Source organism: Nerophis lumbriciformis, linkage group LG09, assembly GCF_033978685.3.
Source record: "Nerophis lumbriciformis linkage group LG09, RoL_Nlum_v2.1, whole genome shotgun sequence".
Lineage (NCBI taxonomy): Eukaryota > Metazoa > Chordata > Actinopteri > Syngnathiformes > Syngnathidae > Nerophis > Nerophis lumbriciformis.
The window spans coordinates 38,338,788-38,355,401 of record NC_084556.2 but is presented as its reverse complement, the minus strand read 5'-3'; the positions used below and the strand labels follow the sequence as shown (position 1 = coordinate 38,355,401).

The 16,614-nt window shown below is 39.9% G+C and overlaps 1 protein-coding gene across 4 annotated transcripts in view; it reads left to right on the top strand.

The window, feature by feature from the left end:
• The window catches only part of dscama (Down syndrome cell adhesion molecule a), a 286,288-nt gene that overhangs the window by 243,883 nt on the left and 25,791 nt on the right, over positions 1-16,614 (top strand). For all 4 annotated transcript variants that reach the window (XM_061963204.2, XM_061963207.2, XM_061963206.2 and 1 more), the window contains 4 exons: positions 5,109-5,255; positions 10,359-10,514; positions 15,735-15,868; positions 15,992-16,145. In XM_061963204.2, coding sequence (XP_061819188.1) covers positions 5,109-5,255; positions 10,359-10,514; positions 15,735-15,868; positions 15,992-16,145 — 591 coding nt within the window. The remainder of the gene's footprint in view (positions 1-5,108; positions 5,256-10,358; positions 10,515-15,734; positions 15,869-15,991; positions 16,146-16,614) is intronic.

The following is a 16,614-nucleotide window of genomic DNA, read 5'->3' as shown; positions in this document are numbered from 1 at the left end:
GTGCAGAGCAATAGCAACATAATGTTGCTCGAACGTTAATGTCACAACACACAAAATAAACATAGCACTCACTTTCTGAAGTTATTCTTCATTCGTAAATCCTTCGAATTCTTCGTCTTCGGTGTCCGAATTGAAAAGTTGGGCAAATGTGGGATCCAAAATGGCCGGTTCCGTCTCGTCGAAGTCATCGGAGTCAGTGTCGCTGTTGTCCAGCAGTTCTGTGAATCCTGCCTTCCTGAAAGCTCGGACCACAGTTGTGACCGAAATATCTGCCCAGGCATTTACGATCCACTGGCAAATGTTGGCGTATGTCGTCCGGCGCTGTCTGCCTGTCTTAGTGAAGGTGTGTTCGCCTTCGGTCATCCATTGTTCCCACGCCGTTCGCAGTCGTGATTTGAATGCCCTGTTGACACCAATATCCAGCGGTTGGAGTTCTTTGGTTAATCCACCCGGAATGACGGCGAGTGTTGTATTTGTGTGCTTCACTTGTTTTTTGACACCATCTGTGATGTGGGCGCGCATAGAGTCGTATATCAACATGGACGGAGCTGTGTGAAAAAAGCCACCCGGCCTCTTCGCGTAAACTTCCCTTAACCACTCGCTCATCTTTTCTTCATCCATCCATCCCTTCAAGTTAGCTTTTATGATGACGCCGGCTGGAAAGGTCTCTTTTGGCAAGGTCTTCCTTTTGAATATCACCATGGGTGGAAGTTTCAGGCCATTAGCATGGCAAGCTAGAACCACAGTGAAGGACGACTTCTCATTCCCTGTGGTGCGAATATTCACCGTACGTGCTCCCGTTGTATCCACAGTATCCACAGTGCGGTTCACAGGAATATCAGTTGCTGTGAAATAGTAATCCGTGTGAGGATGGAGAGATTGCGTCTTTTCATGAACCGGATCCTTGTCGCTTAGTAGGAGCCATTTTGTGGTCTTTACAGATGTAAACAGGAAATGAAACGTACGGTAATATCCGCGCGCTTTTTCTTCTTCTACGCGGGCGGGTGGTTGCTTACAGTAGAAGAAGAAGCGCTTCCTGTTCTACCGGGAAAAAAGATGGCGGCTGTTTACCGAAGTTGCGAGATCGAAACTTTATGAAAATGAATCTTAATATTTATCCATATATAAAGCGCACCGGGTTAAAAGCCGCACTGTCAACTTTTGAGTAAATTTGTGGTTTTTAGGTGCGGCTAATGGTGCGGAAAATACGGTACTTTAAAAAAGTCATTAGTTATGGTTACTAGTTACTTTACCAAAAAATGAATTGCATTACTAACGAAATTACTCTTTACTAAATGTAATTAATTACAAGGGAAAGTAATTATAGTGTTACTTAAAAAATAAAAAAAACTTCACATACAGTATCTGGCATACATTTCAGTGTGTGCCTTTTAAAAGGTGGTGCCTGTTGCCTAGTGACCTGTGACGTTTTGTATAGCTTGTTTTAAATTAATCGATTGAAGAATTATAGTAGGTATAGTTTAATTGTAATATTTGACAACCTATTTAAGAAAAAGATAAGCTTTTCGAAATGTGCTAGCTTACTTGACACACCGCCATTTTGGGAAAGCTATATCCTGAGATAGTCACATGACAACCACTTCAAAATGTTTCCTATTGCTGGGTTGCATATGATGTCACAACCGTTTTTCGTCTTTGTGTCTTAATTCTCATGATGATCAACCAGTTTGAGCGTAGTATTAAAACAAGTGAGAATGAATGTAGAGTTTAAGCAGAAAATGTCGTATTGCTGTTCTGTTCTTGGGTGTTCCAGTCGTTCAAATAGAAAGATAGGAAAGAGCTTTCATTGAGTCCTGAATGTCGGGGGAAAACAAAAGCGCGTCGAAGCAAATGGCTCTTAAAACTGTCACTTTCATCATCTTGTGGAAAACAATCGGACCTGCTTGAGTGTGCAGCCATCACTTTGTAAAATATTAGTTGTAACATTTGATTTGTTTGAGAACCTTTTTGTGATGCAATCAAGCTTATTCTCTTCTATATTAGTAGTGTTAAAGAACAGAACTAAACGTAAAAGGACAACGGTGTCATGATCTGTTCACACCAGATCATGTCATATTTTGAATTTGCTGGTATTTTCCTGTGTTTAGTGTCTTCCATCCATCCATTTTCTACCACTTGTCCCTTACGAGGTCGCGGGCGGTGCTGGAGTTTCTCTCAGCTGCATTCGGGCGGAAGGCGGGGTACACCCTGGACAAGTTGCCACCTCATCGCAGGGCCAACACAGATAGACATTAGTTCCTTTTATTTTGGTTGCACTTCCTGTTCCTTGTGTGCAATCAACACAATTTATGTTCTGCTGTTGTTGCTGGCTGGTGTCGGAACATTGTTTTGGTTTTTTTGAATGCGTCATGTTGGTAAACCTTTGCCATCCTCCAGCATTCTGTTTAGTTGTTTTTGTATTTCATAGCCTTCCTTATGCTTCGGTGCTTTTCCTGCTGCACTCGTCTTCTGATTGTTCTTAGATTAAATACCTTTTTTACCTGCACGCTGTCTCCTGCCGCCTTCTGCACATTGGGATCACCACAACTACCGCTGCAATGCGACCTCAGCATCACAGAATGTTCCAACCAGATAGTGATCTTGCAGAGAAGACTTCAGCGAGAAAGAGATAAGGTATTCGAAGAGGAACGTTTTTGAGGGCATGAATGTAGAGGCCCAGCTTTACTCTCTGAAAGATTTTGAGACTATGGCGCAATGGGCTTCTCGCCCCAATAGACACTTTTTGGCTGAGTACCTTGTCGTCAATGCAGAAGAAAACCGACCCAAGTGGCTTCTCCAAACAAACCTTCACCATGCCAGACTCAGGTATGGACTTCTTCTCCTCCCTCACCACCCCAACCTGAGTACGATAATCAAAATGCACACTGGGATTCACTCCACGTGGCTTGGGCGGTTATCCAGCACATCCAAAGCCCGAGGGAGCCAGCCGAAGCCCCGCCGCCACTAATACCGGCACCCCGCCTTCCCAAAGCCCAACCCCACCAAAACCAGCACCCCGGCTTCCCAAATTCCGACCCCCGCCAATACCAGCATCTCGGTTTTCCAAAGCCTACCCACCCTTGGCTTCTGCTCCCGCTGAGGTCGTGGGTCGAACACTGCCCCTTCAAACCAGAGGCAGCGGGGGGGCTAGTGCTCGTAGCTGTGCGACTGGGGAGGCACAGCTTCGTCCACAACGCCAGCCGCCTCCAGCGCTTCGCCCAGCCCGTCCGCCGCCTCCAGCGCTTCGCCCAGCCTGGCTGCCTTCTCCTCCTGCTCCAGCTCTGCAGACGCCTCCTGCTTTTCCAAAGGGTCTGCTGCAGCCGCCAGCCTTGTCTCCAGCGGGTCTTCCACAGCCGCTACCCTCACCTCCAGTGGTCCTGCCGCAGACGCCACGCGTGTCTCCAGTGATCCTGCAGCACAAGCACCCGTCTAGCACTCGCCTTGGCAGCGAAGTCCTGGACTTGGGCGTGGACCTTCACGGCTGCTAAAACCCTGTCCTCGTTCAGGTCAGCCTCTTTATCTGCCACAAATGTGGCCTGTTCATGCACGCTCTTCGCGTTACCAGCAGCATTTCCCAGGACGCGGGCGTGGACCTTTACAGCTGCTGGTGTGCCGCTCACATCCACCTCCTTGTCTGCCACGAACGTGGCCGTTCCGTGGGTGCCCGCCTCGCCACCTGCAGCGGCGGTCTATTCGCCGCCACCATCCAACTCTTCCCCGTTATCTGCGAGGACAAATGGCTAGGCAATCCACCGCCTGGTCCTCCCTCCGCCCTCCCTTGACTTTGGACTTTTTCTGTTTTTTGCAGAACGCCTGGAATCCATTATGCTGGGATAGCATTTTGTCATGAGCTTTTCACACCAGATCATGTCTTATTTTGAATTTGGTGGTGTTTTCCTGTGTTTAGTATATTAGTTCCTGTCTTGTGCTTTTCTTTTGGTTGCACTTACTGTCACTTTAGTTATGCAGCACCTTGACTTTGTTTGGCAGCACATCTGTTCCTTCTTTGCACTCAAGACTATATGAGTTTCATTAGCGTCACGATCACAGCAGCACGGCACTTGTTTTGTCAATCAAATACGTTACTTAGCGATGCACAAATAAGTCGAACATTGCCTGTCACTAATTAATGCTTAATTTGTGGACCCCTCCGATGTAAAGACATGATTTGCCTCCAATCTTTTCCTCTCTAAATACCATGTCAACGTCAAATGAAGTGAGGTCGAGGAGAGCAGTAACGTCTTTGTGATAATGAATGGGTAATTTTTCAAAAAGATTTTTTCTGTATAAATCCTCTACATCCCATTTAAATATTTGTTTTCATGATCGCTTATATATTTTTTTCTAAACCTTTAAAAATACGCCCAAATCTGCACTGATGCAGGTAAATAAACAGTAGCCTAATGGGACTCTAGACCACCACCTGTAATCTGATATCTAATTCTAGGCCATGTGATTTTAACCCCATAATACTTCACTTGAGGACTTTATGAGTTAAGTCATGCTCAAAACCGTATAGGACACATTTGAAAACATTTAAGGCGTAGATGATACACATTTGTATGGGTTAATAATTGGGTTAAAGGATTAACAGAGTTGTTGTCGTACTTTGTAGGTTTAAAAGTAACATACGGTATTTTGTACGTAAAGGTCATGAACAACATGTATCTTTTTTCAACCTGGCTTCTTGTAAAGAGGCAAAAATGTGATCTGAAATGAATCGTTACTTCCACATAATGTACCTTCTTTCCTGTGGTAGAATAAAATAGAAAATACTGGTAACACTTTAGTATGGGAAACATATTCTAAGTAACAAAGACTTAATTTAGATTTATTTGGTTAGGGTTAGGGTTAGGTTTAGGGTTAGGGTTAGGGTTAGAGGGTTAGGGTTAGGGTTAGGATTATGCTTACTGGTTGTATAATAAGGCCATGCAGAATAAGGCATTAATAAGTACTTAATAATGACTAATTAAGAACCAATATGTTACTAATTTGCATGTTAATAAGCAACTATATAATGGTGAATATGTTCCCCATATAAAGTGTTACCAAAATACTTACTCCAATAGTTTGTGGTCAACATGTCACCTCTTCTGTTTCCCCCTCAGTACCAAGTCGTCCTCCAGAGAACGTCCAAGCCATGGCTACGTTTCCAGAGGTTATCTCCCTGTCCTGGCTGACCCCACCTAAGGATGCACTGAACGGAAACCTTCTGGGTTTCAGAGTTATCTACTGGGCCAACCTGCCTGATGGAGGTACGTTCACAATCACTCCCATCTTATTAAAAAGACTGTGAAATGTGTGCCACACTCTTTCGAAATGATATGACTAACACTGGGTCCTGAACATTCTCTCGCTTGCAGCAGTGGTTCAGTCTTACCCTGACTCAGTTGTTTTTTTATGAAATTATGTCAGCATATTGTTAAAAAATTGCTGCGAGCTAAAGACGGTGTGATGCTGAGTAATGAGGCTTGTTACCAAAAACGGTGAGTAAGACGTAGTTCGGAGTGCCCCCAGTTGCATTGTGGGCACAGGGAATCCTTTCTTTTGCAGACATTTTAGTCAAAGCCCTTGTCCTGTTGTTGACGTGGGACAACATGCAATTCCATTGTCACATGCTGTGTTTGTGTGAGTGGGATTGGTTGTGACAGTGTAATTACCTTTGACCCCTGCCCTGTCACATCATGTTGGCCTGCATGTTGTATGTGAGTGCTAACGACTTGACAGCCATGAGGAGTTTGCATGGAAACAGGCTGGAGTGGATGAGTGCTGCAAGAAAAATAATAGTAACAATGTCAGTTTTAATGATAGTATATCCCTGAGTACAGAGCCGGCCCTAAGCAAAATTCGATTTTGGGGCCCTTGAATGGTTTTGGGGGCCTCTATTTCTGCTAATAATATTAATTGTTGATCATTCCCACACCTACTATAAACTTATTATGGCTCTGGCAGTGTTGTTTACATTATCCCATTGTTAGCCTGGCATGTCTTTACATATGACATGTCATTTATAAATACATGGTGGTGGGACAGTTAAGAACATAATACTAATGCAAGGGTCCAGTGTGCCACATATGGTTCCTAATTTCAAAATGTAGAACATTCAGCTGCAAGAGTGGCCTGGGGTTGATTGTCCAAGTGATAAAGCTTTGTATTTACAGTACAAGAGTCTTCTTGTCTCATCAGTCTTGTACATTTTAGTCTTAAATAACCCGTTTCACTTTTTAGCTAATTGTTATTATTTAATGTTTACATTCAATCGATAGAGCACAGTCCGAAGTAAAATTCCTTGTTTTAAACATACCTGGCCAATAAAGCTGTTTTTGATTTGGTTTATTATTTTTGGTAACAAAAACCTGCAACAGCAATGTGCAAAAATACTTTGTATTGCAAGAAAACAATTTAATATATACAAAAGTAACAAATTCAATTGCACAAAAACAAACATAATTAAATAAAATATCAAGCTAACACTAATATTAATGAACAGAGGTAACAAAATGGTTTAAAAACAAATATTAAGTTGAAGAACTATTGTATTAAAACTACGTAAATGTGCATAACTATGTGCAAAAAGTTAGGAGGAAAAATAATGAAAATAAAACTCCCTTAATCCACACATGTAACAATTACATCACATTTGTTTTCCTCTAGTCTTCCTTAATACTCCACCCACTCCTTAAAGTACCAGTAGAGTGGAAAAAAAGTTGCCTCTATATTGAAGCTATTATCATATATTTCTGATGTATGACACCGAAAGATTTTCAGAGTTTGAGAGTAAACAGATATGATCAAAAAAGTATCAATCTCACAGAGATTCCTGAGCCATTTTGAGAGATAATGAGGAAGGCATCGCATGACGTAGGAACCAAAGATCCCTTCATAACCAACAACGATGTAAATCATGCAGACTTTGTGTGAGCCAACAATGATTACTTTGGAAAAAGTACGATCTAGAAACCTATATTGTTGTTCCTGAATGTAAGAAGGATGAGCTACTAGTTTTAGAAGCTCTGCTAAACAGATGCAGCTCTAGTGAAACACTAAGCATCATGTATAGCTAAGTGCTAAACAAGAAATACAAACTACAAACATAACAAAACAATAGCTCACTGTACAATGTCTGCTCTTACTTCGATGACGACTGATAGGGTGTCCACATCTTCCCGTTTATATGAAGAAATAATCATGATCCACACGAAGGGTTAACAAGGAAAAATCCCTGCAGACACTGTCTTCGGTTGTGTGTTTGTGTCCATCTACGGGTATAAATTGAATGTCACAAATTAACTTTTATATTCAAGGCTAAATCCTCCTAATATACATATGAGCGGCATGATTTATAATCTAGAAGAACTTTGACGAGGAATCAGCAGGACATCGCGGCCAGCTCACAGAAAAAGCACTACAGGGTTACTTAGCTGTGTGTATCATTGCGCCGCTAATAAAATAGTCTGCCTGTGTTAGCACTTATAAGAACAACATTGCTAATATTTGGTTAATATTTAGGTCAAAATATGTATAAAGAGTATTGTTGGCAAGTTTATAGGGTTTTGTGGGCAGAATAGAGAGCCCCCATTGACTACATTGTTAGCTGACTTTAATGTACCGTATTTTTCGGATTATAAATCGCAGTTTTTTTTTATAGTTTGGCCGGGGGTGCGACTTTTACTCCTGAGCGACTTATGTGTGAAATTATTAACACATTACCGTAAAATATCAAATAATATTATTTATCTCATTCCCGTAAGACACGAGGCGAGTGTCAGCAATCGTCACACACGCGTCAGCAATCGTCACACACACGTCAACCAATAAAAATTTGGCAGGGGCAGTTCATGGCAGTGCATGGCATTGTGCATCATGGCAGAAGTGCATTGTGGGTCATGGGATGCTACCTGCTACTACGTCCGTAGCTATAAAAATGGATAATTTCAACATTGGCGGTAACTTAAAAAACTGAGAAGGGCTGAACAAAAATGGCACCGAAAAGGAAATCATATACTGCAGATTATAAGCTGGACGTAGTGAAATATGCAGCAGAAAACGGCAAGAGGAAGCGGCGCATACCTTTGGAGTTGGCAGAGTTGTTTAGAAGCGACACCGAGGAAGAAGATTTCATCGAATTTAGCGATTAGGAGTGACAGATTGTTTGGTAAACGTATAGCATGTTCTATATGTTATAGATATTTGAATGACTCTTACCATAATATGTTACGTTAACATACCAGGCACGTTCTCAGTTGGTTATTTATGCCTCATATAACGTACACTTATTCAGCCTGTTGTTCACTATTCTTCATTTATTTTAAATTGCCTTTCAAATGTCTATTCTTGGTGTTGGATTTTATCAAATACATTTCCCCCAAAAATGCGACTTATATATGTTTTTTTCCTTCTTTATTATGCATTTTCGGCCGGTGCGTTTTATACTCCGGAGCGATTTATAATCCGAAAAATACGGTATTTATTTATTTACGACTTAGAATGCATAAAAGAAGAAACATAAATATTCATGTCTTATATAGAAATTGTGAACGATAGACAGCACATCTCTCTGTAATGTTTGCATACAGGTATTTCCAGTAAGACTGATCTTATACTAGGGTCAGAGTGCAGAAGTGTTATTCCAGTGACAACAATCTACGGAAACTGCCAAAGACGATTACTGACTAAATTTGTGGCATTTTGTGATGTTTAGACAGTATTTTCACATACTTTGCGGATTGTAAATACAATTGGATTTGGTTTAATGGAGACAATGAAACCCAATTAAACATAAAGTCAACTTGTTTTTTCCAATCTTTTGGTACTTTAAAACCTGTGTTTCCTGGCTTTCCTGAAGGAAAAGTCATTTTTGACATCACTGTAAGAAATCTGATGGCCAACTTTGTTATTAATACTAACCACTGCCAGTCCACTCTGTCTTTTTTGTACCATGGAAGATCTCAAGTAGTTTTTTTTATTAATTTGAGGTTGAGCAAACATACCTTTTTATTTTTTCTCCTGACTCTTTTTTTATTTCTACATCTAAGGGATGTGTCTCTTTTGTGACATTTTGCCTCTACCTGCGCTTGGATGCACAGTGACAGTGCAGTAGTGATGTCATCACAGGTGCAGCAGAAGCAGAGCTTTGACATTTAAAGAGAGGCAGGAATAATCACTATAGGTCTACATCAGCAGCAGCACTATGTTGGCCTGAAATTGTGTTTTTGTACAATAATATATCATCAATTGGACTCATACATGCGAAAAATAAAATAAATATTTTGTTCATTGCTCTTGGGGGCCCCCTAGTGTCCGCGGGCCCAAACAAGCTTAGCTCGCTTATGCCTTGGGCAGGTGTTATTAATAACGTACAATACTTTACTTTTGTCAGGAAAAAAAAAAAACACCACCACAAGATATTTATTCTCTCCAGATGAATGGTCACCACTTTGGCAACATAGCGAAATGGAAGGGACTAACTGGAGTGGTTCCATCCATTTTCTACTGCTTGTCCCTTTCAGGGTCGCAGGGGGTGCTGGAGCCTATCCCAGCTGCATTCGGGCGGAAGGCAGGGTACACCCTGGACAAGTCGCCACCTCAGAACAGGGCCAACACAGATAGACAGACAACATTCACACTCACATTCACACACTAGGGCCAATTTAGTGTTGCCTATCGCAATTCACAATTAAAAAGAAGAGAGGAAGTTGGTAAATATTGTGATTGTTCTTTTCCAGCAAAGCACAACAACTATAATGGATTTAGGACAGCATGACACTGTTTAAATGTACATACTTAGAAACTAAGTACACAGTGTAATTAGTGTAATACTGTAATTGGCCCTAGTGTGTGAATGTGAATGTTGTCTGTCTATCTGTGTTGGCCCTGTGATGAGGTGGCGACTTGTCCAGGGTGTACCCCGCCTTCCGCCCGAATGCAACTGAGATAGGCTCCAGAACCCCTGTGACCCCGAACGGGTCAAGCGGTAGAATATGGATGGATGGTTGTAAGTCTTCCTTCCTTGTTGCGCTGCCCCTAGTGACCAGAAAAAGTAGGCCGAAACAGGAAGTACATAAAAAAAGCATGATACATGGAATTTGCTGCATGATACTTTATGATCATTACTTTACTGAAAAGGAATTTTACCTTTGCAACCTCATTATACAATCGGCTAAGTTTATATTCATAAATGTAAGTTTTTCAATACCCGATCTGTTTTTTGTGCCTTTAAAAAATAATTAGAACTTTACTTTAAAACGCTTTCTACCTCTAACAACCAAAAATCTGTGAAAACTATGATTCTGTGTCATGACTTTACACTTACAAGAAGAGTTGGCCTTAACCAAAATGTTGTCTTCGCCTCCCCTCAGAGCTGGGTGAGATCAGTAATGTCACGACTTCCAAGCCCTCACTGGAGCTGGACGGCCTGGAGAAATACACCAACTACAGCATCCAGGTGTTAGCCTTCACCCGAGCAGGCGATGGTGTCCGTAGTGAACAGATTTATATCCGCACCAAGGAGGACGGTAAGCACTCCGTTTAAGAGATTTGGTCTTTGGGTCTCAAAACAAACAGTTTGTTTAATTGAAATGAATGTGATTTTAATGTGAGCAGAACCAAAAATGCTGATAGAAAAGATGTAACTTGCCTCTTGTAGTAAATGTAACGGCTTGTATTATATGAATTTATTGAAGGAATATAGTATTTATTATTATTAGCCTTTATTTAACCAGGTAAAATCCCATTGAGATCAAAGATCTCTTTTCCAAGGGAGACCTGGCCAAGAGGGCAGCAGCAAGGTTACATTAAAAACAGTAAACAAATACATAAAACATCACATTTACAACATTAAAACTTGCTCACATGACACATGTGAATACAGACAAGGTAGACTGCAGTCCTTTCACAGAAGCTTTAAACTCATTCAACGTAGCAAGGGTTTGAAGTTTAATATTCGATTGTAGGTTATTCCAAGCCTTCGGTGCTGAAAACCTAAATGCTTTCTTGCCCAGTTCAGTTCTTACTTTGGGGACGACAAATTGCAGAACATTCCTTGAACGAAGATTGTGACTTCCTTGTTTCTTTGTTAAAAGACAAGACAGATAAGATGGAGTGATACCCAGAATGGTTTTGTAGATGAAAACATACCAATGATTGAGGCGTCGAGCACATAAAGATGTCCAGTTAACCATTGAGTATAACACACAATGGTGAGTAAGGGGAGCGCAGTTGGTGATGAATCTCAGTGCCCCATGGTACACACTATCCAGCTTGTGGTGACAACCAGAAGTAGCATTCATGTAAAACACATCTCCATAGTCAATAACAGGTAAAAAGGTTGTTTCCACCAATTTCTGTTTCACAGTAAAAGAAAAGCAAGACTTGTTTCTATAATAAAATCCCAGTCAAAGTTTCAGTTTCTTTACAACATACTGAATGTGCTCCTTAAAACTCAAGTGGTCATCATTTAAAAATCCTAAATATTTAAAAGCAGATACTAACATAATTTGTTGCCCATTTCTTGTTAAAATGTTCTCACACAGTGCTGATCTTACAGTTTTTGATGTGGTATTTCACTGCTATGTATTACAATTGACACCACATTAAAACATTTAAATTGTTAAATTGCTTTAAAAGAAGCTTTAATGACAAAAGCGAATTTAGGAAATGAGCTAGCTTACCTTACCCGCCGCGATTTTTGGGGAAGCAATAGGAGGGTTGCATATGACGTCAGATCCGTTTTTTCTCCTTCGCGGCTTAATTCACACAATGGTGTAGCAGCTTGAGTGTAGCATTAAAACAAGTGAGAGTGAGTGTAGAGTTTGAGCAGAAAATGTCGTAGTGCTATTCTGTTCTTGGGTTTTACAGTCGTTCAAATAGAGAGATAGTAAGTACCGTATTTTTCGGAGTATAAGTCGCTCCGGAGTATAAGTCGCACCGGCCGAAAATGCATAATAAAGAAGGAAAAAAACATATGAGTCGCATTTTTGGGGGAAATTTATTTGATAAAACCCAACACCAAGAATAGACATTTGAAAGGCAATTTAAAATAAATAAAGACTAGTGAACAACAGGCTGAATAAGTGTATGTTATATGAGGCATAAATAACCAACTGGTATGTTAACGTAACATATTATGGTAAGAGTCATTCAAATAACTATAACATATAGAACATGCTATACGTTTACCCAACAATCTGTCACTCCTAATCGCTAATTCCCATGAAATCTTATACGCCTAGTCTCTTACGTGAATGAGCTAAATAATATTATTTGATATTTTACGGTAATGTGTTAATCATTTCACACATAAGTCGCTCCTGAGTATAAGTTGCACCCCCGGCCAAGCTATGAAAAAAACTGCGACTTATAGTCCGAAACATACGGCAAGTACATTTTATTTATAAAGCGCTTTTTACAGACAAAATCACAAAGCGCTGCATAGGTAAAGTAAAACAACAATTTAATTTAAAACAACAGGGGCAACATCATAAAAAGGATACAAAGTGGATTAAAATTGATAGTTAAAATATGCATTAACTTAAAGCTTGACTAAAAAGATAAGTTGTCAAATGTTTCTTAAAAATGTCAACACAGTCAAGATCACGGAGGGACTGGTGCAAATTGTTCCAGAGTCTGGGAGCTATAGCCTGGAATGCCAGGTCCCCACGGGTTTTAAAACAATTTTGGGGATCTTTAGAAGACCCTGGCCTGAAGACCGGAGGCTGCGCCCTGAAGAGTAGGGCCATAGCAAGTCAGTGATGTACTGAGGGGCCCCACCATGCAATGCACGGAATGTCAGGACTAAAATCTTAAACTCAATGCGGAATTTAACTGGAAGCCAATGAAGACTGGATAAAACGGGGATGATATGGGTTGTTCTGGGTGCACCGGTCAAAAGTCTGGCAGCGGTATTTTGTACAGTCTGAAGTTCCTTTAGCGTTGACTTGTTGAAAAAAGTGAAAAGAGAATAGCAATAGTTAATAGCTGTCACAATTCAATTACAAGTAGAACAGAGGAACCCAAGGATGCAGATGGAATGTGAGTAAATAGTTATTTACTAACCAAAAAGCACTCACAACAATAATCCAAAATAGAATGTAACAAAAAGCGACGGTGCGAAAAAAGAGCACCGTGACAAAAAGAACAAAAGCTAATATACAAAGCTAACTAAACTTGGGTCGGAGTTGCAAGACGTGCAAACTAACAAAGTACATACCAAGCTGGATGACACTGGAAATAGCCAAGAAGGTAAGAAGCATAAATACAAGGAGCATAGAAATCTTCATACAACAGGAGTCTAGGAGTGGAATTGCCGAGTGCCATCCAGCTGAAGAGGTGCTGCTTAAATAGTGTGAGGCTGATTGGACACAGCTGTGCACGTCTCACAACTCCGCCCACAGGAAAAGACAGGAACTCTGGGAAGAAGACAAACAATAAGAACCAGGTCTGCTGCACCAACAAAGGCAAACTGAACACAAACCACAAGATGGCAGCAGGCGGTGACAATAGCGACCCCAAAAGAGACAAGCGGTAGAAAATGGATGGATGGATGGAGACGAAATTAACGTGTGAATGATCATTTTGAGATCCAATTTTGACCACAAATTTCTCACTTTAGAAATATTTCTGAGATTATAAAAACAGATTTTGGTCAGTTGACGTCAGTGACCCTCCAAAGACATTGACGGATCCAACATAACCCCAAAGTTTCCGAGGCTGCTTTTAACAGTTGCACCCAGAGCACCCAGGGAGAGATAGGAAAGAGCTTTCATAGAGTCCCGAAAGAAGTGGTTCATAAAGGTAAAAAAGTCAGGAAAAGCTAAACTGCGTCGAAGGAAATGGCTCTTAAAAATATCACTTTCATCATCTTGTGGAATACAATCGGACCGCTTGTGTCTGCAGCGATCACTTTGTTACTTAGCGATGCATGAATAAGTCCAACTTTGTCTTTTACCGATTAATGCTTAATTTGTGGACCCCTCCAGATGTAAAGACATGATCTGCCTCCAATCTGTTTTTCTCTGAATATCGTATGTATCAAATAAAGTGAGGTCGTATAGTAAGCATGCCCTCTTAGTGATGATAAATGGTTTACATTTTCTAAAAACATATTTTTCTTAAGATTGAAAAAATCCACTCCATCCCATTTTAAATAATTATTTTCTCGCTTTTAAATTTGGGGTGGTGTGGCTCGGTTGATAAAGCATATAAACACATATTTATATACACTGTATGTACATATATGTGTATATGTGTATATATGTATATTTGTATGTATGTGTATATATGTTGTATTTATGTATATATGTGTGTGTATATGTATGTTAATGTATGTGTATATATGTATCTAGATATAATAATAATAATAATAATAACTGGGATTTATATAGCGCTTTTCTAAGTACCCAAAGTCGCTTTACATGTAGAACCCATCAGTCATTCACACCTGGTGGTGGTAAGCTACTTTCATAGCCACAGCTGCCCTGGGGTAGACTGACGGAAGCGTGGCTGCAATTTGCGCCAACGGCCCCTCCGACCACCACCTATCATTCATCATTCAGTTCACCGGTGTGAGTGGCACCGGGGGAAAAGGGTGAAGTGTCCCGCCCAAGGACACAACGGCAGCGATTTTTGGATGGTAAGAGGCGGGGAGCGAACCTGCAACCCTCAGGTTTCTGGCACGGTTGCTCTACCCACTACGCCATGCCGCCCCAATATAGATATATTGGGGCGGCATGCATATATAGATATGCATGTATGTATACAATACATATATGTAGGTATGTATGTGTGGATGTATATTTGTATATATCTGTGTGTATGTATATGTATGTATGTATATGTCAATGTGTGTATGTATGTATATCTGTATGTATATATGTACAATATATGCATATATGTATGTATATATGTACAATATATGTATATATGTATGTATGTATGTATATGTATGTGTATATATGTACCGGGTATGTATATATGTTGTATTTTTGTATATATGTATGTGTGTATAGGTATGTTAATGTATGTGCATATATGTATCTATATATGTATGTGTGCATGTATATCTATGTATGTATGTATATCTGTATGTATGTATATATATACAGTGTATATGTATGTGTGTATGTACAGTATATGTATATATGTTTGTATGTGTAGATATATATATATATCTACACATACAATATATATATATATATATATATATATATGTTTGTGTATGTATATATGTATGTGTATTTTTATGTTTATATGTATGTATGTATGTATAATATATATATATATATATATATATATATATATATACATATATATATATATATGTATATATATATATATATGTATGTGTTGTATGTATATGTATATGGGTATGTATATATGTATATGTATTTGTATGTATATATATTTGTTTATATGTGTATGAGTGTATATATTTATATATGAATGTATATAGAGATGTATATAATATATATGATATTATGTATACATATATCATATGTATAAAATATGTATATTTGTACACGTATAGGAATAGGCTGTATATGTGTGTGTATATATACCGGTATTGTTACTTGTCATGCAGTCGGTCTTTGGCCCCTGACCACATTTGTTTAGCCCACTGCAACTCCCGAGTAAAAAAGTTTGTACTCCCCTGACTTAGAACTTATGGAGTCAAGCACAGAGCTTATTTTTAAAGTGCTATGCTTTAACACTAAAATAAAAATTATTTGATGTTTTAGTTCCTGGTCCTCCGGGCGGTGTAAAGGCGGCAGCTGCTTCCAACTCAGTTGTGTTTGTGTCCTGGCTTCCTCCTGTCAAAGTGAACGGCATCATCAGAAAATACACAGTTTTCTGCTCCAACCCACATCCCACGGTAATACACAAAGTGTTAAAGAACCTATATTTCAGCCAAATATAAATGTTTGTATTGAATGTAAGTGTGTTAGTGATTGGTGATTAATAGTCATGAAGATGACCACCTTATTCCCTCACACAGGTCAGCAGTGAGTTTGAGGCAGCCCCGGATGTGTTCTTCTACCGGATCCCCAACCTGAGCCGTAACCGACAGTACAGCATTTGGGTGGTTGCTGTCACTGCTGCAGGCCGTGGAAACGCCAGCGAGATCATCACAGTTAAACCCATGGCAGAAGGTGAGGTTTGAAAAGAGTGCAACTTCAAATGTGCACCACTTAAACAGTGTTGTGCTACAAATCATTATTGAGACTAAGCATACTTTGGGAAAAATAAGTATTGTATACCCTGCTGATTTTGTTATTTTACCCCCTTTACAGAGATATGAACAGTGAATCATTTTTATGATAGGTATATTTGAACAGAAACAGAATATTTAAAAAATAATTTGTGTTAGATTGAGGGAAATAAGTATTTGATCTGCTACCAATCAGCGATCTTTTATTCAAAACTCTTCACCGCAATGGCTGTGAAGTGAATTATATTTATATAGCGCTTTTCTCTCGTGACTCAAAGTGCTTTTACATAGTGAAACCCATTATCTAAGTTACATTTAAACCAGTGTGGGTGGCACTTGGAGCAGTTGCGTAAAGTGTCTTGCCCAAGGACACAACGGTAGTGACTAGGATGGCGGAAGCGGGGATCGAA